Source organism: Hypanus sabinus, chromosome 10, assembly GCF_030144855.1.
Source record: "Hypanus sabinus isolate sHypSab1 chromosome 10, sHypSab1.hap1, whole genome shotgun sequence".
In the NCBI taxonomy this organism is placed as follows: domain Eukaryota; kingdom Metazoa; phylum Chordata; class Chondrichthyes; order Myliobatiformes; family Dasyatidae; genus Hypanus; species Hypanus sabinus.
In genome coordinates, this window is record NC_082715.1 from 32,933,616 (window position 1) to 32,957,247 (window position 23,632).

The window sequence follows — 23,632 nt, forward strand, 5'->3', positions numbered from 1 at the left end:
GAGCTTGAAGCACCAGAGAACTGCTAGTTCATTTAAAGCGGAATGGCTTAATGAAGCAGTAGAAACTGCTACACCAACCGCTCATGAGGTCAAGAAGATGCAGCTATGAGAAGTATTTACGTACGATACAGGAACTGGTGTTACTTGTGTGTATTGTTGCGACACAAAAGTCGCTGAAGAATTTGCAAATGGGAAGAAGTGTCACTTAGTAAGTAACTCACATATGGATGGTATGGAAAAGCTTTGGCGAGAAAATCCTGTATTACCCACTACATATGCTACATATGTTTTGTGAGAGTGTAAATGAATGAGAGCAAAAAAGATCAAACCCAGAGATCAAAGTTTTTTTTGACAGTGTCTTGCTAGCTGTTAAAATGAATATAGATAAAATTCTGTGTGCACGTGTTGTTGTCACTGGACATAAAATTGCACTGCACAAGATTTTTGCGCACACTGTTCATTACAAATTAGAGGGAGCATTGGTCCTCTTTCATGCCTCTGTAACTCCCTTTACTCCACTGTAATACTGATACATCTGATTTTAGCTTCTTCTCACACTGAAGGGTAAATTCTATATTATGATCATGGACTCTTTGGGTTTCCTTTACCTTAAGCTCCCTAATCAAATCTGATTCATTGCTCAACACATAATCCAGATTTGTTTTCACCTAATGGGCTCAACTACAATTTGCTCTGGAAAGCCATCTCGTAGGCACTCTACAAATTTCTTCTCTTGGGATCCAGCACTAACTTGATTTTCCTAATCTATCTGCATATTGAAATCCCTCATGACTATCATAACATTGCCCTTTTTGCATGCCTTTTCTATCAGCCATTGTAATCTGTAGCCCACATCCTGTCTGCTGTTTGGATGCCTGCATGTAACAAGGTCTTTTTACCTTTGGAATTTCTTAACTCTACCCACAATGATTCTACATCATTCTAGATCTATGTCACCCTTTTTGGTTCATTATTTACCGATGCAGCCACCCCACCCTCTCTGCCTACCTGCCTGTTCTTTTGATACAATCTGTATACTTAGATGTTGAGCTCCAAATTATGATCACCTTTCAGCCATGACTCAGTGATGCCCACAACATCATACCTCTCAATCTCTATCTGTGGTACAAGATCATCTGCCTTATTCTCTGTACTGTGTGCATTTAAAAGTAGCTTCATCAGTACTGTATACATCACCATAATAAAATAATAAAATCTTTTTTTTCTTTGCCACTCAAATCCATCTACCTCTTTTCTGCATCTATTTGCTGTGCCATATGTCATTGAGTAATTGTCTCTATAACACTTGCAATTGTACTTTGATACATTCCAATAGCCTCGGTTTTGGTCCTCCATTTTGCACACAACTTCTGATAATTTGCCCAACGGTATTGTCATGGTCATTTCTTAATGTACTTGTCACCAGTAAAAGCATTATTGTGGAGTTTCCAGTCTTACTATGTCAAAACCAAGAACTGCTGTGCGGTTTTGCCACTCATTCCCAGACCAGGCTGACTATACCCTGAAGAGAAAAAAATATTCTGACTGCTTTTGTGTGATAACAACCATCATCTGCCCTGTCTTATTTGTTACTCAGGTTGAGACTATCTGTTAAACTGTCTCTGCTGCTTTGCATCTCTTTCTGATACCCCTTAAGCTAAAGTTGTCTCTGAATCTCTTCTTAGATACACTCCCATCACCTTTAAAGCTGTCTTCAAATTTTGCTAATCTTAAAACCTCTGATCCTGATCTCATTAAACCTTTTACTCTTCATAGTAACGTAGTGGTTAGCATAACAGTTTGCAGCGCCATCGATGGGATGATAGGGGTTTAATTCCTGCCACTGTCAGTTAAGAGTTTATACGTTCTCCCTGTGACTGCATGGGTTTTCTCTGAATGCTCCAGCTCCCTCCCCTATTCAAAAAGAGGAGTGGGTTGGGGTTAGTAACTTATGGGGATGCTGTGTTGACACCATTTGCAGGCTGCTTCCAGCATATCTTTGTGCTGTATTGGTCGTAGACTATATGTTTACATATGCATCTGACAAATAAAGCTAATCTTTCATCTTCACGTTTAATCCATCTTGGCTCATGTTAATTTGCTTTATAAATAATAGTGTAAATCTAGAGATTCCTTCCCTCTCAAAATACTTTGACCATATTGTTAACTTTGGTTGCCTTATCAAACTTTTTTACAACTCCCTCTTTGAAACTTGCCAACCACATCCAACCGCATCCTTGCCACTCTTTATTCAGCAGTTAATAACTCTAACTCGAACCACAGTAAAGGCTCCTTGTGCTACTGCACATGGAGGGGCAGAAGTTGGGTGGGGAAGCCCCTCAACCAATGAAAGTGTCATTATCTCGCGTGGCAATAATGCTATGTTTTTAATTTTCACACTCTCTTTAAAGTTTACATCATAAAATGTACTGACTAAGAATATACAGTTTTTTTACACTGCTTCTTTATATATATATTCTAATCATGAATAATGTTTATTTTTAAAATAATAACTAACACTAACTAGAATCACAGATTACATTTTTTCTTGCTTTAGTTGATTGACCTTTAAAGTGAACTTTCTTCCAGGTGAATGGTAAATTCTATGACTTTGCTCCTGACTGAAAATTACAGCCAATTTTATCTCTCATATGTTCAAGTAAATCTCTTTATAACTTCAATTATAACTCCCTTATTTTGTAAACAAATCTATTTTAAGTTTAAAGAGAACATATTTTTATTATTTTCATCAGGCAAATGTTCTTCCTTGTTCTCAAACTATCAGTGTTTCTGCCTCCACAGTATTTACTTACAAAATTGTGTTAAAGTTCAGGGTTACAGCATATTTTGTAAACTTCTGTTGTGCAATCGGAGTCAACTAATTCTAATTTAAATCCATTACAAATGCAATGTAACCTTAAGTGGAAACTATGCAAAATCTTTTTTAAAACTATATTAAGAATGTTATTAATTGTTATTGGAGCTGTCAAATAGAACGTACTGTACAACTCTACAAAGCAGGATGGGCTCTTCAGTCCATAATGTTGTGCTGACATCTTAAGCTGTTTCAAGATTAATCTGACCCTTCCTTCCCATTTTTTTAACCACTTGCATATAGTCTCTTAAATGTCCCTAATATATCTACCTTTATGATCACTATAAAAAGCCTACCTTTGAGATGCTATCTATACTTTGCTTCAAGCACTTTAAACTTATTCCCCCTTGTATTATCCATTTCTGCCCTGGGAAAATGTCTCTGCCTGTCCACATAATCTACTGTACATCTCTTATCACCTTGTACATCTCTATCAAGTCACCTCTCATCCTCCTTTTCTCCAAAGAGAAAAGCCCAAACTTGCGGAACCAATCCACATAAGACATGCTCTCTAATCCAGGCAGTATCTTGGTAAATCTCCTGTGTGCCCTCTCTAAAGTTCCCACATCCTTCTATAATGAGTTGACCTGAAATGAATGCAATATACTGTGTGGTGTAACCTGAGTTTATTAGAGCTACAGCATTACCTCAGAACTCTTGAATCTATTCCTCCGACTAAAGAAGTCCAATACACCATACATCTTCTTAAGCACGCTAAGAACTAACTCTACAACTTTGAGGTACGTATGTACGTGAACTCCAATGTCCCTCTGTTCTGAATCCAGTCATTAATCCTGTATTCTGCCTTCCAAGTTCGATCTTCCAAAGTGAATCGCCTCAAACTTTCCTGAATTGAACTCCATCAGTCATTTCTCAGCCCAGCGTTCTATCAATATCCTGTTGTAATGTACAACAGCCATCAGACTAACTACAACACCAGCAACATCCATGTTATCTGCAAGCTTACTAAACTACCCTTCCACTTCCTCATCCAAGTCATTTATAATCATCATAAAGAGCAGGAGTCCCAGAACAGATCCCTGTGAGACACCACTAGTCACCAACCTCGAAGCAGAATATGCTTCATCTACTATCACCCCCAACTACTGTCGGCAAGCCAATTCTGAATCCGCAGAGTCATCATTCCCTGGAGCCCATGCCTTCTCACTTTCTAAAAGGGCCTACCATGGGAAAACCAGTCAAGTGCCTTTCTAGAATCCAAGCACACCACATCAACTGCACTGCCTTCAGCAATGCACTTGGTCATTTTATCAAATACTACAACCAAACTCATGAGGCATGACCAGCCCCTCACAAAATCATCTTGACTATCCCTAATCAGACTTGTTTTCTCTAAATGCACATAAGTCCTGTCTCCAGAATCCTTCCCAACAGTTTGCCCACCACTGACATAAAACTCACTGGTCTATTATTCGCAAACATGAGGAAATCTGCAGCTGCTGGAAATACAAGCAACACACACAAAATGCTGGTGAAACGCAGCAGGCCAGGCAGCATCTATAGGAAGAAGCATAGTCAACGTTCCCGGCCTGGACTGTTCGTCAGGACTAACTGAAAAAAGAGATAGTAAGAGATTTGAAAGTGGGAAGGGGAGGGGGTTGAACCCCTATGCTCTGTCCACAAGAGAAAGCAAGATCTCCCTGTGGCCACACAGTTTAACTCCATGTCTTATTCCCATTCTGATATGCGTATCCATGGCCACACTCAGGTTGGAGGAACAACAGCTTATATTCTGTCTGGGTAGCCTCCAACCTGATGGCATGAACATTGATTTCTCTAACTTCCATTAATGCCCAGCCTCCCCTTCTTACCCCATTCCTTATTTGTTTGTTTGTTTATTTATTTATTAGTTTTCCCCTTCTTTTTCTTTTCTCCGTCCCTCTCACAATCACTCCTTGCCTGCTCTCTATCTCCCCCTGGTGCTCCCTTCACCCTTTCTTTTTCGCTAGGCCTCCCATCCCATGATCCTTCCCTTCTCCAGCTCTGTATGCCTTTTGTCAATCAACTTTACAGCTCTTAGCTTCATCCCTCCCCCTCCTGTCTTTTCCTACCATTTCAGATCTCCCCCTCCCCCTCCCACTTTCAAATCTCTTACTATCTCTTCTTTCAGTTAGTCCTGATGAAGGGTCCCGGCCCAAAACGTCGACTGTGCTTCTTCCTATAGATGCTGCCTGGCCTGGTGTGTTCCACCAGCATTTTGTGTGTGTTGCTGGTCTATTATTCCCAGGGTTATCCCAGTAACCTTTCTAGAACAAAGGAACAACCTCCAGTCCTCTGGCACTACCCCTGTGGCCAGTGAGGATGTAAAGATCATTGTCAAAGGCATAGTGATTATTTTTCTCGGTTCCCATAGTAACCTGAGGTTACTGGCCCGGGCGACTTATCTATCCTAATGTTTTTCTAAAATTCCAGCACGTCCTCTTTCTTAACATTGACATATTCCAGCATATCAGCCTGTTCTATGTCTCCCTCACATTCATCAAGGTCTCTCTCTCTGATGAATGCTAAAGCGATGGTATGGTGTATTCATTAAGGAACTCCTCCAGCTCCAAGAGTATATTACCTTTTTTATCCCTGATTGGTCCAACTCTGATTCTAGTCAACCCGTGATCCTATTTCTTCTACCAAAGAACCCATTTCTTTCTACAAAAGAACCCATTTCTTCTACCAAAGTATGACCATACACTTTCTAACACTGTATTCCATTTTCAATTTCTTTGCCCATTCTCCTTATCTGCCTAAGTCCTTCTTTATCTATTTCCTCAAAATTACCTGCCTCTCCACCTATTTTCATATCGTCTGCAAACTTTGCAACAAAATAATCAATTCCATCATCCAAATCATTGACATATAACTTAATAAGAATCAGTCCTAACACAGACCCCAGTAGAACACTACTAGTCACTGGCAGCCAATCAGAAAAAGACTCCCTTTATTCCCACTCTTTGCCTCCTGCCAATCAGTCACTGCTTTATCCATACTAGAATCATTCCCTATAATGCCATGGGCTCGTAGCTTGTTAAGTAGCCTGTGAGTCTAGGCCGGAGAGTCTGACATCAGTTGAGGGAAAGTTATTGGAAGGTATTCTAAGGGACAGGATAGATATGGATTGATTAAGGATGGTCAGCATGGCTTCATATGTGTAGGTCAGTTTTTTCAAGGAAGTTTCTAGGAAAATGGATGAAGGCAAGGCAGTGGTTGTTGTCTTCATGGAGTTGAATAAGGCATTTGACAAGGTCCCACATGGAATGGAGGCAGGTCAAGAAAGTTCAGTCGCTTGGCATTCAAGATGAGGTAGAAAATTGGATTAGATATTGCCTTTGGGAGAAGCCAGAGAGTGCTGATAGTTGCTTCTCTGACTGGGGGCCTGTGACTAGTTGAGTACTGCAGGAATCGGTGCTGGGTCCTTTATTGTTTGTCATGTATGTCAATGATCTGGATGATAATGTGGTTAACTAGATCAGCAAATGTCGTGTATGACATCAAGACTGTAGGTGTAGTGGACAGTGAGGAAGGCTATCATTCCTTGCAGAGGGATCTACATCAGCTGGAAAAATAAACTGAAAAGTTGCAAATGGACTTTAATGCAGGCAAGTGCAAGGTTTTACACTTCGGTAGGACCAAGCAGGGTAGGGCTCACACAGTGAATGCTAGGGCACTGAGGAGTGCAGTAGAATAAAGGGATCTAGGAATACAGGTACATAATTCATTGAAAGTAGCGTCACGGGTGGATAAGATCGTAAAGAATGCTTTTGGCGCATTGGCCTTCATAAATCAATGTGTTGAGTAAAGAAGATGGAATATTATGTTGAAGTTCTGTAAGCATTGGCGAGGCCTAATTTGGAGTATTGTGTGCAGTTTTGGTCACCTACCTACTAGAAAGATGTAAACAAGGTTGAAAAAGTGCAGAAAAAATTTACAAGCATGTTGCCAGGACTGGAAGACCTGAGTTATAAGAAAAAATTGAATAGGTTAGGACTGTATATTTTAGAATATAAAGGATTGAGAGATTTGATTGAGGCAGGCAAAATTATTAGAGGTACAGATAGCTTAAAAGCAATTACGCTTTCTTCACTGATGTTGGGTTGGACTACAACCAGAGGTCATGGCTTAAGGGTGAAAGCTGAGAAGTTTAAGAGGAACATAAGGGGAAACTTCTTCACCTAGAGTGTTGTGAAAGTGTGGAATAAGTTGCCAGCATAGTCCATGCAAGCTCGATTTCAGTATTTAAGAGAAGTTTAGATAGGTACATGGATAGTAGGGATATGGAGGTTATGGTCCTGGTGTAGGTCAATGGAAGTAGGCAGTTTAAATAGTTTTGGCATGGACTAGATGGGCCAAAGGGCCTGTTTCTGTGCTCTGGTTTTCTATGACTCTATAGAATTGAAATGGGTAAGCATTGTTTAAATCCTGGGCTTACTCTGTTACAATATAACATGATAGTTTTAATGAAAATATCAAAAATTACTTTACTGAAGTTGTGCAATATGTTAGTGTGGTCAATATACTTCAAATTAGTTTCTGTTTTAGGAGAAAAGATGATCATCATCAAAGACTGCAGAAGTGTTTGTGCAATAGTGTCTGCAGTAGTGAGTTAGTTTTAGTCTAGTAGTGCCAAAGAAAGATTCAGCACAAACATTATACAGAGAACATAATCCAATAATCTGGTTTCTGATCCCTCAGAAAGCCCAAAGTTTTGGTATCTGGCTCACTCGTAAGTACATTAAGTCCTCGTTATATGCCGAAATGTTACCTGCATTCCAGCATACTAGCAAAAGCAGCCATGTTTACAGGGACTGTTAGATTGATATGCAGCCTGAGTTGGGGTTGTGAGCACTGGGGTGTAGTAACACGAAGAGGTTTCCAGCTGAAGGCAGCGTCCAAGATGTGGTCAAGAGCAGTATCCAAGGGCTGAATTGCTTCAGCTTATATATTTCAACTAATAAAGAGAGTGAAATAAATGTGTGTTGGTGTAATCAGAGTAACATTTAATAGTCTAGAAATTCTGCTTGTCCTGTGCAACCAAAATCCCTAAGGTGCCAGGTTATGGGAGTTTTACTATCTTGCTTGATTAATGTGAGAGATGAATATTCAGGTATATAATTGCATTGAGCTAAGGTATATTTAACTGTTTGGGGCAAGATAGGACGTTTGTGTGCAGTTTTTTTGCTAAATAGCTGTAAAAGGAGAAATGTTTTCTGGATTACCTGATAGAGAGGGAGAGAGATAGCATACTGTTAGTTATATTTAGATAATAAATAATATAGTTCAGATGGGGGTTGTCACTCCAGCTTGACACTTGTACAGTTTTTTTGTACATTAAGCATAGAATAGTCACCAAAATAGTCTAGACTGCCAGCATACACAAGAATGGTGACTAAGACACGGTGTAAGAAGACCTTGGAGCCAATGGCTGCATCCTACCCTTGCCTTTTTTTGCGAACTGGAATGGAAAATGCTTGGGAGAGGGCCTGCCAGGGTTCTGTTAAGCCAAGTAGACTTACCCTTTTGTTGTTGGGCCTATGAAAATTCATTGATGATCAGCGAAAGTTTTGCTGATTGTGCATGTTGGAACGTGTGGTTCCTTGTTGGACTCTGATATGCAAAAGTAACTGGAAGGAATCTCAGTTTTTTTTCCCCTAATAAAGGGGCTCTGTAGTTATATTTTGAGTTTATGCATAGCTCCCAGGAGTGTGAACACAAAAGGTAGTCCAAAGGATTATTTACTGCTGAGATTTCAGAGCTTTCTTTTCCTGTGCACCCAAGCTTAGCCTTAGTAGCTTTGTGATCACAGTTTGATGACTACAGAGTCCATCTCTGAATAGTCCTTAAAGTACAGCAGAATTGTGAATAGCATCTGTGGAGTGAGAGGAATCTTGCCTCATCAGAGACAGCTTTCCCCTGTGCTACTTTGCAAGACCTTGACATAGAAACAAAACACTGCTTGTTCTGAGAACTGATGCAACTCAAGATTTTACCTGTACCACAGACTCATCTCTCAGGATTTCAAATCTGGGTTCAACTTAGAAAGGTCCATACCTGTAAGAGGAGCTTAGTGGCTCTGTTTCTTAACATTTTCTCATTAACGTACTCATCAGTGTGTTGTTGAACCTGCTTTTTGTGTGTAGAAATTAACTTCTGCAGTTATTCTGTTCAGCTAGGTCAGAGGTCGGCAACCCGCGGCTCCGGAGCCACATGCGGCTCTTTAATCTCTGTGCTGCGGCTCCCCGTAGTTTGTTAGTTTTTGAAATGTAATTCGAAATTTGAAGATTATGGTGATCTTGTACAATCTAAAAACGTTGTGGAGACCGCATTTCCTGGCACATCCGAACCGGCTCACAATTAGCCACCGTTCCAGCTAAGGGAGATAGCCTACGGGGGTTTGTGAGTACGTGTCTTTTGGAGCATCCGCGCCCACGGGGACGGGTTGAGGGAGGCTTTAAATCAAGGCTGTTTAGTTCGAATAAAGTTACCTTTGACTGCAGTGTCTTTATTTTAGCGCTGTGTGTAGTGCTACACCGCTACAACGTGTTTTTTATCGCTATTAATATACATCACCACTGCCAATGCCTGACACCCGCCAGTGCGCGCTTTCTTTTAATTCTTCAATCCAAGGTAGGCTAACTATGGAGTAACCTTCAACCCAACATCTTTTTCTCGGTGTTCAAAATGTTTTTGTTGCATGCAGAAATGTAATTTCGTTTTCTCTGCAGGAGTTCATCAATTTCATAAATGCAACACATTATAGTTTGTTTATACGTAGCATAAAGGCAAAAAAAAAACGTTGTATGCAGTGTTATTTCATTTTAAATGTCAAACGGGTTTTGTGGCTCCCAGTGTTTTCTTTTCTGAGGGAAATGGGTCCATATTGGCTCATAGTGGTAAACGTTGCCGACCCCTGAGCTAGGCAATGTGCTCATTTTGTTTGACTCGTGCTAGTACTGCAACACAACTGCATAGTTAATATATGAAAGAACATAGAATCAGTCAAAAACAATTTAGAATGAATATAACACTATCTTCATGTAATCCATTGATGAGCTGAAGAATCAGATTGTATTTTAGTAACCTTGCATGCAATGAAATTGTTGCTCAATGTGATTTACATACTTGAATTTGTAAATCAATATTGTGCTTTTAAATCTTTTAAATTAGGATACAAATCTGAATACTATCCAGTTCTTTGGCCACATTTTGTTTGTTTCATTGGGTTTTGTATGTTTTAGTATATCACTACTTGTATTGTTTAGTATTTTACTTCACAGAAGCTAAGTAGATTCTTTCATGGTGCAGATGGTGCTTTACACTTTGTTAGATTTTCCTGCTGGTTGCCATCTTGCCTCGGCTTCACTGTAAGCTTTCTTCAATAACTTTCATCTTACCTCTCAGCCAGCACAACTCATTTTCACTCACACTAAAAACAACTGAAAGAACACATTTAAGTTGCCTTGGTTTCAATTTTTGACGACCTGCAATGACAGGCTTTGGTAGTGCAGGAGTCTCCTATGACTCTCCCACTCTTAAGCACGTATTCTGCTTTGGGTACTGTTTGGATATCTCTGAGGACAAAATGGCAGCAGCAGCCAGGTCAGTGACATTACGACTGGCTCTCTTGTATTGGGCAAAATCGAAGAAAGCAATAATGCAAGTGACTCTTTAGTCAGGGGATCAGAGAGGTGTACCTGTGAATCCAGGATAGTGTGTTTCCTCCCTGGTGCCAGGATCAAGGATGTCTCTGAGCAAATGCAGGACGTCCTGCAGGTGGAGAATGAGCAGCCAGAGATAGAGATCCATATTGGTACTAATGGCAAAGGCAGGAGGAGAGATGAGATCTTACATGCAGAACTTAAGGAGTTGGGTAGAAAAATTCTCGGGTACCTATTTCAGGATTACTTAATATGCCACGTGCTAGCAAGGCAAGAAACAGGCGAAATGATTGAATGAGTGGCTAATGAAGTGGAAAGCTTCATACACATAGATCATTGGGCTCTCTTCCAGGGCAGGCAAGATCTGCACGAGAATGACAGGTTGGACCTAAACTGGAAGTGCACCATTAACGTCTCAGAGGGGTCTGATAATACTAGTTTAAAGCAGCATGGTGTGGAGGTAAGAACCAAGTGATCAAGCAGTAGATGAGCTAGTGGATAGTTTGAAGGGAAGATAGAGGTTACGTCTGATAGGAAGGATTGGCAAGGCTAGTTTAGTGAGCAAAGTGTAACTAATTGGGTCAGGTATTTATTTCATGGCAGTGAGTATTATGGGTAAGGTGGATGGACTTCAGGACCTGAATTAGTGCATGGAATTGGTGCATGGCCATTACATGGACTTGGCTGAGAGAAGCAAAGGACTGGTGGCTGAACAGTCCATGGTTTAAATGTTGAGATGCGATTGCAGTATAAAAGAGGTCAGGGATCTGTACTGGTGAGAATATTACAGGCGCCTTTAGAGAGGGCTCAACGAGTGAGGCAATAGCTCAGGAATAAGAAAAAGCATTCACAATGACAGGGTTATGCTGTAAAACCTCTCAATAGTGAGTGAAAGGCAGAGGTACTGACATATAGGCAGATTTTGGAAATTGCAAAAGCAACAGAATTTGTACAGTGGGTGATTTTAATTTCTCCAATATTGACTTGGCCTGACTTAGAAAGGGCAGAATTTATACATTCACTATAAAAGTAGTCCATGTCAGCCATTGGGGAGTGAGCCTGGCCAAGTGATTGAAGTTTTAGTAGGAGCACTTTTTAGCAACATTACTGTAAGTTTTAAGATAACTATGGTTAAGGAAAATACTAAACCATTGGGGGTGGGTTGGTGTGGGTAGTGGGAGGAGAGCTAAATTGGGGAAGGTTAATTACAACATTATTAGACAATTACTTGGGAGATAGATTCGGAGTGACTGTTATTGGGTAAATCCACAGCTGACATGGGGGTCATTTTAAGGATAACAGGCTAGTATTCAGGACTACCATAGTCCTGTGAAGTAAACTGCTAGGATGGCAAGGTTCAGGAACCTTGGATGAAGAGAGATGAATATTTTGTCAAGAAGTAAAAGGAATCATTCGTAAAGATAGGAATCTGAAATCAGCCAGGGCCCTTGAAAAATATAAAGGAAGCAGGAAAGAACTAAAACAGGGGTTCAGGAAAGCTAAAAGGGTCATGAAATGCTCTTGATGAATAAGGTATTACCTGGATTGGAGAGTATTACTATAAGGAGAGTTAGGACATACTTGAATTGCTTTCTTTCAAGTATCGAAGGTTGAGGGGTACTGATATATAAAATTGTAAGAGGCATCAATAGAATAATTAGATTCCTTTTCCCCAGAATAAAAATGTCAAATACTAGTGGGCGTAACGTTAATGTCAGTGGGGAAATGTTTATTTTGAATTTTAGGTAATTTTAACACGGAGAGTGCTGGGTGCCTGGATCGTGCAGCCGAGGGAGTTAGCTGAAAATATATCCGATAGCAATGTTTAGAAGGCATTTGGCTAAGCGCATCAATATCCAGGGAGTGGAGGGATATGGACTATGTTCACATAGATGGGATTTGTTTTAATTAGCATCCTGATCGACACAAGCATCATAGGCCAAAGACACTGTACTCTGTTCTATGGCTGTATTTATGTATGATCCACAAGATGAAAAGGTTTAAAAGGGGAAAAAGAACTGCAAATTTAAAGGAACATTAACACTTCAAACGGTTATTTTCTTTGCATTGTCTGAAGCAATTACTCATGATCAGGAACTCCCAAATTACAGCCTGTGAACCAAACAAATTTAGCCTATGGCAAATCTTGGCTGAAGTGGAATACTTCTGAAACAGAGTCTCTGATATTCCACTTGTATGAGCCCAAGGTATTATCAAGTCTGCAAATGCGCCATCAATACTGTTGGCCTGCTGTCTTCTGGTCTGACCTGAAAATAACCCCACAAGGCCAAAATATTGTTACCTTGTTGTCGAGTTAAATACATGCATCATATTTAAATAGAAAAGCGCGTACAGACCATTCATTTTCTGGCAGATCTGTCTCTTTTTGGAATGATGTGGAAAGTACTAAATTATGTTTAAATGAACAAATAAGTCTCCCTCAGCTAATATTACTCTGTGGTTAGTGTAGATTTTATATCATTATAACCTCGGGTTACCCAATAACATTGAAGTACTTCTGAAATGAGTTACTGTAATATGTGGGGAAAGAACCAATCAATTGCACACAACAGAATCACAAAAATAACATTCATTTTGACCAGTTTATTTATTTGTAGTGATGTTGGTAGAGGGTTAAGCATTGGCTGAAACACTGTTTATTTTTCTACTACTCTTCAAAATAATTAAGTAGAATCTTTATTTTGGAGATGGTTATGTATCTAAACTCTCATTCGCTAATATTCACTAATACATCCACGTGAGGACCCACCAGTAGACCACTGCTTAGGAGAGCATCATACTCGAGTGATCGCACTACTTGGTATTGTGTTTTGTATCTTGGCCCCAGAGGAACACTGTTTCGGCTGGGCTGTATTCATGTGTATGGTTGAATGACAATTAAACTTGAACTTGAACTTAACACAGGAGTTCCAAGAGTTCAAGTCTCTTGGAGCAGAACTTGAACCTATGGCCTTATGACTCAAAAGAGTGCTGCTACTGAGTGTATTGCGTGAGAACACTGTAGGTGAAGTTTCCGTTCCATGCTGTGGTCACAATACATTCAATTCTTGCCTGGCTATAATGACTAAGTAGCATCCTCCCTGCATTTTGTTTAACTCAATACCGTGAGATGTATTGCGTGCTGAAAGAGATGAAAGACCAGCAAATGTCTTTATGAATGGAAAACATATTAGTTCATGGGATGTTTATGTCACTTGCACTGCCAGAATTTATTAGGAACGTAGAAAACCTGCAGCACAATACAGGCCCTTCAGCCCACAAAGTTGTCCTTACCTTAGAAATTACCTAGGGTTACCCACAGCCCTTTATTTTTCTAAGCTCCATGTACCTATCCAGGAGTCTCTTAAAAGACCCTATCGTATCTGCCTCCACCACTGTTGCCGGCACTCACCAATCTCTGAGTAAAAAACTTACCCCTGACATCTCCTCTGTACCTACTTCCGAGCACCTTAAAACTGTGCCCACTCGTACTAGCCATTTCAGCCCTGGGATAAAGCCTCTGACTATCCACACGATCACTGTCTCTCATCATCTTATACACCTCTATCAGGACTCCTCTCATCCTCCGTCGCTCCAAGGAGAAAAGGCTGAGTTCATCCCTTTCTGCCCCTGCTGAGGGTAGTTTAGTATTATCCACAAGGACAATACAGTGGTGTAGCTGGTAGACCTGCCTCATAGCTCCAGGAGCCCAAGTTCCATCCTGATCTCTGGTGCTGTCTGTGTGGCGTTTATATATTTTCATGTGACTCTGAGGGTTATTTCTCCAGCATCCCAGAATTGTGAATCTGTAAACTGACCTTAGTGAACAGATGAGTGGTAAAACTTGGACATGGTTGATAGGAATATGGGGACAATAAAATGAGTTAGGATAGGATTAGTGTAAAAAAATGGGTGCTTGATATTGTATGGAATGGACAGTGACAGTGAATGGACAGTGTACATATTCAGTGAGCTGTATGGCCTGTTTCTCTGCTCATTGGGTGTGCTGGGAATCAAACATAGGCTATCCTCTGGAAGAAAAACAGATTTCCTTCTCTGAAAGACTCTGGTAACCCTTATCGATTTTTTGTGTGGTAGTTTAATGTTCACTGTTTCTGAGACTATTTGGAATTTAGATATTTAGTTAATTACTTGAATTTAAATACCCCAAATGTTAAGGAACCTGAACACTGTCTGCCAATTCAGTAGTTTAACCATCTCAGTGCTAAGCCCCTGAATATGAAGAGATTGATTATTCAAAAGTAAGCTGCAGTTCCTTTACAAGAATGTTACAGATGTGCTGATTACATCATATCACAGCTTATAATTTTTTTTGATTGTGGGGGAAAAGGAAATTGAGTCATGTTTTTGACTTTTTGTAAATTAATGTTGTTGAAAAAGCATCTTACAGAATAATTGTAACATTATTTAGTCTTATTTGTTACTTTAATTGAAATTTAAATATATCCTTTAAATTAAATTTAAATATATATATATATCTTCTGTGGAAAATTTAAACCTACTTTTAAAATTGATATTGTACATTTCATATTTTCTGCGTGAGCCCTTGGAGCCATTTTAGAAATGATTGCAAACCTAAATTTAACTGTAATATTCTTGGAATGTACAAAGTTTACTGGAAAGAACCAGACTTACTTTCATTGGTTCCGAATGCCGGAAAGCAAACTCGATCAATATAATTTTAGCAGTTGTGGAGGAGTAATTATGTGTGCTGTTCCAGCCCAACATGGCTGGAGAAGTATCAGTCTGACTTTTTTGGATATTTCAAGTTGCACCAGAATCCAGCAGTGATAATAACAAAGAACTACATAATAAAATAGTCTTGAAATAATAATCAACCATCAAAATATTTCAAGTTAATACCAAGGCAAAGTTTTTTTTGTGTGAGCCAGGCTTGTCACAGAACAAGCATTGATCTATTCTTTCTGTCATGTCAATGGGAAAGGAAAACGTTATGCCTAAATGTGTATAATTTGTGATGCTTAGGTCATCATCATTATATGATATGTCGATGTGTATATAACATCTCTTAAATAGTGGTTTCGGGAGAAACTTTGGAATGTTAACCTTTAATGGAAAATCTTCTGTTATTTTTCTAACAATCTAAAATGTATTAAATTCCTAAGATGGGTAAAACGAGGTTAGTAATGCTTTTGATTTACAGCTCATACATTTCTGACAAACTAAGAGAAAGAATATTTTTATTTTTTTAATTTGTGTAAAGCAGACATTTTCTTCCTCAAAAGGATAGATGCAAAATTCTACATCTTATTGTTATATATAGCAACATTTGACATGTATTTATCAAGATGCCTCCTGTTCTCAGAGAATACCTTCTCACTAGGAATTACTGAACAATGTAATTTCTTGGCCACATTAACATTATGGAATTGAAAAGAAGATTTCTTGTACTATTGGCTGGAATATGCTTATTCTACCATTTTACTTCCATGTGACCTATAAGCAGTACAGTAATAGCTGAATAATAGGAATTAGCTGGGCATCTTTATCGGTGAAAATAGTCTTAAACTGAAAAATAATAGAATATATTAATTTCAGAAGGAAAATTAATTGTAGTGACTACAGTGGTAAAGAATATCTTAATGGGCTAAGTTTCTCTGTTTTAAATCTTCAACATCATTAAAATTGCGTATTAACAAAGTACAGGATCCAGAAGTTTTTGATCATTTATAGTTATGGTACCCAAGGTCCTCCAAAAAATAATATATTCTTTGTACGTAACCCGACACACTGAGTATCGATTGGAACTCTACATTGCAGGCATCACAGTCAGAAGTCAATTTATTTTCAATACAGCACATAAATGTACCTTCCAGCAAGGATCAGTGGCCAGAAATCAGGACCTGTTCATCAACCTGAAATGATAATTCGGTTTCTCTGTTCTGGAATGCTTTGTGCTTTTACGTTGGGTTTGAGGATCAGACTACATACCTATATCTAACCTAGAAGCTGTAATTCTGACTGTAGCATGCCTGCCGGTGCTTCAACTAGCTGTAGATAAACAAGATGCTATTTTCTTAGTGGGCGTCGTTAAGTAAGACTAACATAAATTGAGGAACACTCCCACAGCTGCTGATGATCATGGTTGCTTTGCTGTATGAATGTGTTCACCGATACAGAAAATCTTATGGACAGAAAAACTGCCATTTATTCCCAGTGAAATAAAGTACCCAGGAATGCAGTAGTTAAACACGAGAAATTCTGCAAGTGCTGGAATTACAGAGCAACACACACAAAATGTTGGAGGAATTCAGCAGTTCATGCAGCATCTATGGAGAGGAATAAAGAGCTGACATTCCAGGCCAACACCCTCATTCAGGACACTAAACACTACAATTTTCTTCTTGAATCTTAACTCCAAGGTTAGGTATTAAAGTGTTACTGTATCATTATATACAAATGAAATGACTGAATAATAGAATTATTTCATTTAATTTTCTTATTTCCCCCTTGCTGCATTTCTCCACACAGCCTTTATAGGGATTTATATAAACTCAAATAAATTAAATTTAATTAACCAATCTTGTTCAGATTTCTGTACTGTAGGTCTTTTATCTGAAGTTGTTGTAGTGTTTTTGATTTAGTTAAGAATTTATGACTGTATGTTACAGAGTGCTGCAGCTTGTGGTTTAGAGACTCACAGTGATGCCATCCAGCCCAGCCACATCAGAGAGGTGATCCGACGGTACAGCCGCAAAATTGGCCCTCTTTCTCCATTCACAGTACGTAATAACAGTGCTATAAAAAGTTATATTTATATGTAGGAGTGTCTTTAGTTTTAAGTGGTCAAAGTTCGAAGTATTGGAATTGTTGTGAGCAATTTGTGGCAGCTGCAATTTTCTTGACAAAAAAGTTTATGAAATTCTCTTTGGAGAATTAAATACTCTCTTTCTTGGCAGTTAAAGCATTACCAAAACTCTTTTTCATTATATTCATGTGTTTCATATTATTTTAGAATCTTATATGGCTGCTGCTACAAATCCTGTGATGAGTTTTAATACATTGCATAGACATTTATTGCAGATTAAATTAATGAGGGAACCATGTATCAAAGATATGTTCTGCACTGTTAGCGTAAACTCATTTTAACATTTTTCTGAGAACTTGTCTGGGTTTTTTGTGCCAGAACTGGTTGGTGCTCTCACTTTATAAGAATTAAATTATCAACTCCAAGTGACTGAATTTGCTGTATTTTAACTTTCTCAACTGTCTGTTGCCTTCTGACTTGGTTGTGGGATGTTGATGCTCACTACCTTGTAGTCTGCCAAGTTGCAGTTAGCTGGTTTAGTTGTAAAAATTGGAATGTTTGCTATTGTACTAAATAAAGTTCAGATTAACCATATAGAAAGATAAACCTATGGGATGGATCACCAACTTTTATTACAGAACCTGCATTCCGCAAACGTCATTCTAACAAAAATGATACCTTTCCTATTTGGTAAATTTTAAAATTAACAAAAAGAAGCAACAAATGATGACTACGTTTTGTGTTACATTTGCTGAATTTAACTTGTACTGCTTTGATTTTTGAAAGGTGTTTTTTAAAAAAAGACAGCATTAGTACTTGTTCCGGAAATGGAGAAGTATTTTGATATGTAATTATATCAAAATAGGTCTAAATATGCCGAAACTATTAATTTTGTGTTCATAGAACAGCTTGTAAAATTTTGCATCACTTAAAGATAAATCTTAGGTGCAACATGCTTGAAAACAACTGATGCTGCATTTCCAATTATTTCCTGATAATTGAGGTTTCTCTATAAATAAGAAAAAATAAAATTACAATAGGTAAATATATACCTTGACCTTCTTGAGAGTCTATGCTTATTAATGGTCAAGGTATTTGGTGATGCAAATCACTTTGAATATGAAAATTTTGAATAGGTGTTCAGCAGCAGGCGGTTTGACCATCAGCCAAGTGCAGTGGTGCCAACAGTGCTGAACAAGCTTAACGTTCCAGCTTTCCAAGGTCAATCAATTTATCAGTGATTGATTGCCACAGGACTATAGATTTATTATCTATAAATCTATAGTGAGAAACTCACTGCCGTGCAAACTCAGATAGTTTCCCAAATGTACTGGTTACAGAGAACCTCAACAGACGTTTTCTCTTTGAGTGACTGAGTTCACTATTCAAAATCTAAAAGTTGAGTTGAGAGTTAGGGGGCAAAAGTTTAGGGGTAACACGAGGGGGAACTTCTTTACTCAGAGAGTGTGGAAGGAGCTTCCAGTAGAAGTGGTAGAGGCAGGTTCGGTATTGTCATTTAAAAAAAAAATTGGATAGGTATATGCACAGGAAAGGAATGGAGGGTTATGGGCTTGAGTGCAGGTCAGTGGGACTAGGTGAGAGTAAGCGTTCTGCACGGACTAGAAGGGCCGAGATGGCCTGTTTCCGTGCTGTAATTGTTATATGGCTATATGGTTAAAAGGGGGAGGAGCTAAGAATATAGACCAACCAGTACAGGAACAGGAGTAGATCAATCTGCATCTTCAACAGGATTCACCATTCACCTCCCATCCTGGCCTTCAGACTACCTTCTTACTCTCTCCCCAAGGTCCTTGACTCCATTATGTTTCAAATGTCCCTACCTTAGATGTATTAACTTTCATAGCTGTGTGGCATAAAGAATTCCAAACAATCATGACTCTTGAGAGAAGAAATTTCTCCTCATCACCATCTTAAATGACTAAGCCCCCATTTGTTGTGCACTTGTTCTGGATATCTCCACTAAGAGAAATGTTCTCTCTCCATCCACCCTGTCAAATTCCTCTTCATTTTTCTAATATCCAATGAGTAAAGGGCTAACCTTCTCTTCATACCTCAACTTCTTTATCCAATGACTTAACTTAATGAGCCTTTGCCTCTAGTAGATCTTTCCTCACATTATATTCCATCTTCCCATGACTGCCCATGCAGGGATGAGAGAAACAAAATATGTTATGCTTACTATATGTTATTAGAGTAGAATGTTGGTGCAAAAGTAATTTATGAGTCATCCATTTCTAAGACTCATCTAAAGTTTATATTAATGATGAAGTCATTGTCCATATAACAAATCTTGTTTTTTTTTTCATATCTTTGCTGACTCAGTATAGATTCTGTCAGACTCTTGACCCGGTCAGTGAAAGATAAACATTGACTACAGTCGTGATAATGTGAGCATAGCATCCAAAATTGTCATATCTCTGTACGGATAACTCAATGAGAGTAGAGGGAGGGAGATGGGAGGACTGAGATGAAAGGAATTAAAATGTCTGAATAAAAGGAATGTTGTTTATAGATTACTGTTTAATAAAAACAATTGGATCTTCTGAAATGAAGCCAAGTTATTATTACTTTAATTAAGCAATGATTCAGAGAGTCATAGAAAAGCAAAGCACAGAAACAGGTTCTTCAGCCTGTCTAGACGACAGGGAACCATATAAACTGCCTACGCCCATCAATCTGTACCGGAACCATAACCCATTATACCCCTACCATCCATGTGCATATTCAAACTGGCCTTAAACGCTGAAATTGAGCTTACATGCACCACTTGTGCTGGCAGCTCGTTCTACACTCTCACGACCCTCTGAGTGAAGAAGTTTCCCCTGATGTTTCCTTTCAACATTTCACATTTCACCTTTCACCCTTAAGCCATGACCTCTGGTTGTTATCTCACCCAACCTCAGTAGAAAAAAACCTACTTGCATTTACCCTATCATAATTCTGAATTCCTCAGTCAAATCTTCAATTTTCCAAGGAATAAAGTCCTAACTGATTCAATCTTTCCTTTTTACTTAGGACCTCCAGACCAGCAATATCCTTGTAAATTTGCCCTGTGCTTTTTCAGCCTTATTTACATATTTCCTGTAGGTGACCAAAATTGCACAGTGTACTCCAAATTAGGTCTCACTAATGTCTGATACAACTTCAACATAACATCCCATCTCCTGTACTCAGTACTTTGATTTATAAAGACCAATGTGCTATAGGCCTTCTTTACAACCTTATCTATCTGCAACACCAGTTTCAGTTAATAAGGACCTATATTCCCAGATCCTTGTGGTCTACCATACTCTTGAGTGCCTTACCATTCACGATGTAAGACCTACCCTGGTTCATCCAACCGAAGTGTAACACCTGCACTTGCCTTCATTAAATTCCATCTGCTATTTCTCTGCCCAATTTTTACAGCTGGTCCAGATCCCACTGTGAGCAGGATGGCCTTCCTCGCTGTTCACTACACCCCAAATCTTGGAGTCATCTACAAATTTGTTGATCCAATTTATCATTGATGACAAACAACAAAACACCCAGCATCGATCCCTGCAGTACTCCACTAGTCAAAAGCCTCCAGTCAGAGAGACAACCAACCACTGCCACTCTCTGGCTTCTCCAATAAAACCAATGTCTAATACAATTTACTACTTCATCTTGAATGCTGAGCGACTGAACCTTCTTGACCAACCTCCAATTTGGGACCTTATCAAATGTCCATGTAGACAACATCCATTGTCCTGCCTTCATCAACTTTCCTGGTAACTTCCTCGAAAAACTATAAAATTGGACAGACATGACCTACCATGCACAAACCCATGCCAACTATACCTAATCAGTCCATGTCTGTCAAAATACTTGTACATCTGGTCACTCAGAATACCTTCTAATAACTTTCCCGCTGCTGATCAGGCCTATAATATCCTGGTTTATTTTTAAGAGTCTTTCTTAAACAGTGGAACAACATTAGCTATGCTCAATCCTCTGGTACCTCAGCTATCGCTAAGGATAATTTGAATATCTCTGCTAGGGTCCCAGCAATTTGTGCAGTTTCCTCCCGCAGGGTCCAAGGGAACACCTTGTCAGGCACTGGTTTCCCACCCCGGTTTGTCTCAGGGTAGGAAACACCTCCTTCTCGATAATCTGTATAGTGTTCATGAAGTTGATGTCACTTTGCCTCATTTCTGTAGACGCTGTGTCCATCTCCTGAGTAAATATCATTGCAAAAAATTATTTAAGATCTCTTTTGGCTTCACACATGGATTATCATTCTGATCTTCCAGAGGATCAATTTTATCCTTTGCAAACCTTTTGTTCTTAACATATCTCTTGAATCCCTTAGGGTTCTCCTTCACCTTGTCTGCTCGAGCAACCTTTTCTTTTAGTCCTCCTGATTTATTTCTTAAGTGTTTTCTTGCATTTCTTTTACTCCATATGCACCCCATTTGTTCTTATCTGCTATACTTACTATGCACCTTTTTTTTCTTAATTAGGGCCTCAATATCTCTTGAAAACCAATGTTACCTACAACTGTTATCTTTACCTTTTATTCTGACAATCACTTACAACCCTTGACCTCCCAAAATTCCACTTTTGAAGGCCTCCCACTTACTAAGTACACTTTTGCCAGTGTTACGATATGGCAACAATGAATATAGAATTGAGAGGGTTTTTTTATAAACAAATAAACATTTATTTAAACTCTGCTCAATAAAAATGAAAAGTAAACAAACAACTAAATTAACCGGACATTAACTGCTATACAGCAACTCAAACAGTTCTTAAAGCGATAAATGCAAAAGTCCAAATGATTTGTACAGTCAATTAGGAGAGACTTTCCTGAAGTAACAAATTCCTCAACGACGTGACGTTACTGCTGATCCCAGCCGAAATATATCTTGCACGAAGGATTCACGATGAAGGAAATAAAAATGAATTGAAGGGACTGACCTTTTCCTTGACAAATATTGCTGCTCCAACCCTTTCTGCCCTTACAAGACGGGTTATCTCGGATGCAAGTTACTAACTCCGGAACGATGATCCAATAAGGTCAATCCTGTATTACCGCTGACGACACCACCTTTACTCGATCGTTTGGGTTTCCGTACTTCGGTAATATTCACTTTCCAATACTTAGACATTAAAATTAAATTGAAGATACATCAAACATAACTGGCAGTAATTTTCAAAACTGCCGGCATGATGATAATGTACCTTACAGTAAGAATTAAAACTCTACTTTAAAACAAAACTGCATCATGAAACCAAATACGCAACATAACGGAGTAATGGACAACTTAAACGATGTCCCAACAAAAACTTCTGTGTCACAGCAGGCTCTCCTCACTTTACACCTATCGAGAACAGGCCATCACATGACCTCACACTAGTGGGAAAATACATCACCCCACCATCACAAGACCATTACATCATGCTCACCAGATATGCAATTACATCATGGTCATGAGCCATAAAATTCAGAAAACAGCCTATCCCAATCACACTTGCCTGATCCTTTCTGATACCATCAAAATTGGCCTCGAAAATCCTCGATTTTGTTACTTCAGGAAAGTCTCTCCTAATTGACAGTACAAAATGATTTTAGAACCCATGGCTCAGATGTATCTTTTTGCATAATTACTTTGAAACTAATGTCATTGTGATCACTGGATGCAAAGTGTTCCCCTACACAAACTTCTGTCACCTGCCCTGACTCATTTCGTAATAGCAGATCAAATATCAAACACACTCTTGTTGGGATTTCTACGTACTGATTAAGGAAACTTTCTTGAACACATTTGACAAACTTTAACCCATCTATCCTTTGATGTTATGGGTGACCCAGTCGATACGTGGGAAGTTATATCTGCGATCTCTCTGCAAGTTTATTACTGTAAATTCTTCAGGCGGATGTTTGTGTGGTCTATAATATAGCTCTATTAACATGGTCAGTCTTTTCTTATTTCTCAGTTCCATCTGTAAACCCTCACTAGATTAGTTCTCCAGTCTGTCCTGACAGAGCACTGCGGTGAAATTTTCCCCGACTAGTAATGCCACCCCTCCTTTAATCCCTCATGCTTGGTTGCGTTTAAAACAGCGGAACCCTGGAGTAATCAATATTTTGTATGAAAGAAAGTTGCTCCAGGTGTAACGTGGGTGGTAGAATTGATGGGAATGTTCAGAGAACTAGTGAGGAAATGTGATTGCCCTGTGAGCCAGCATAGATTATATGGGCTATATTTCCTCCCTCCACATTGTGTGGAAATGTCAAAAAACTGAAATGCTGGA

At 39.0% G+C, this 23,632-nt stretch overlaps 1 protein-coding gene across 5 annotated transcripts in view; it reads left to right on the top strand.

Annotated features, from left to right (window-relative positions):
• The window catches only part of supt3h (SPT3 homolog, SAGA and STAGA complex component), a 396,945-nt gene that overhangs the window by 336,038 nt on the left and 37,275 nt on the right, over nucleotides 1–23,632 (top strand). For all 5 annotated transcript variants that reach the window (XM_059981629.1, XM_059981630.1, XM_059981627.1 and 2 more), the window contains one exon: nucleotides 17,196–17,306. In XM_059981629.1, coding sequence (XP_059837612.1) covers nucleotides 17,196–17,306 — 111 coding nt within the window. The remainder of the gene's footprint in view (nucleotides 1–17,195; nucleotides 17,307–23,632) is intronic.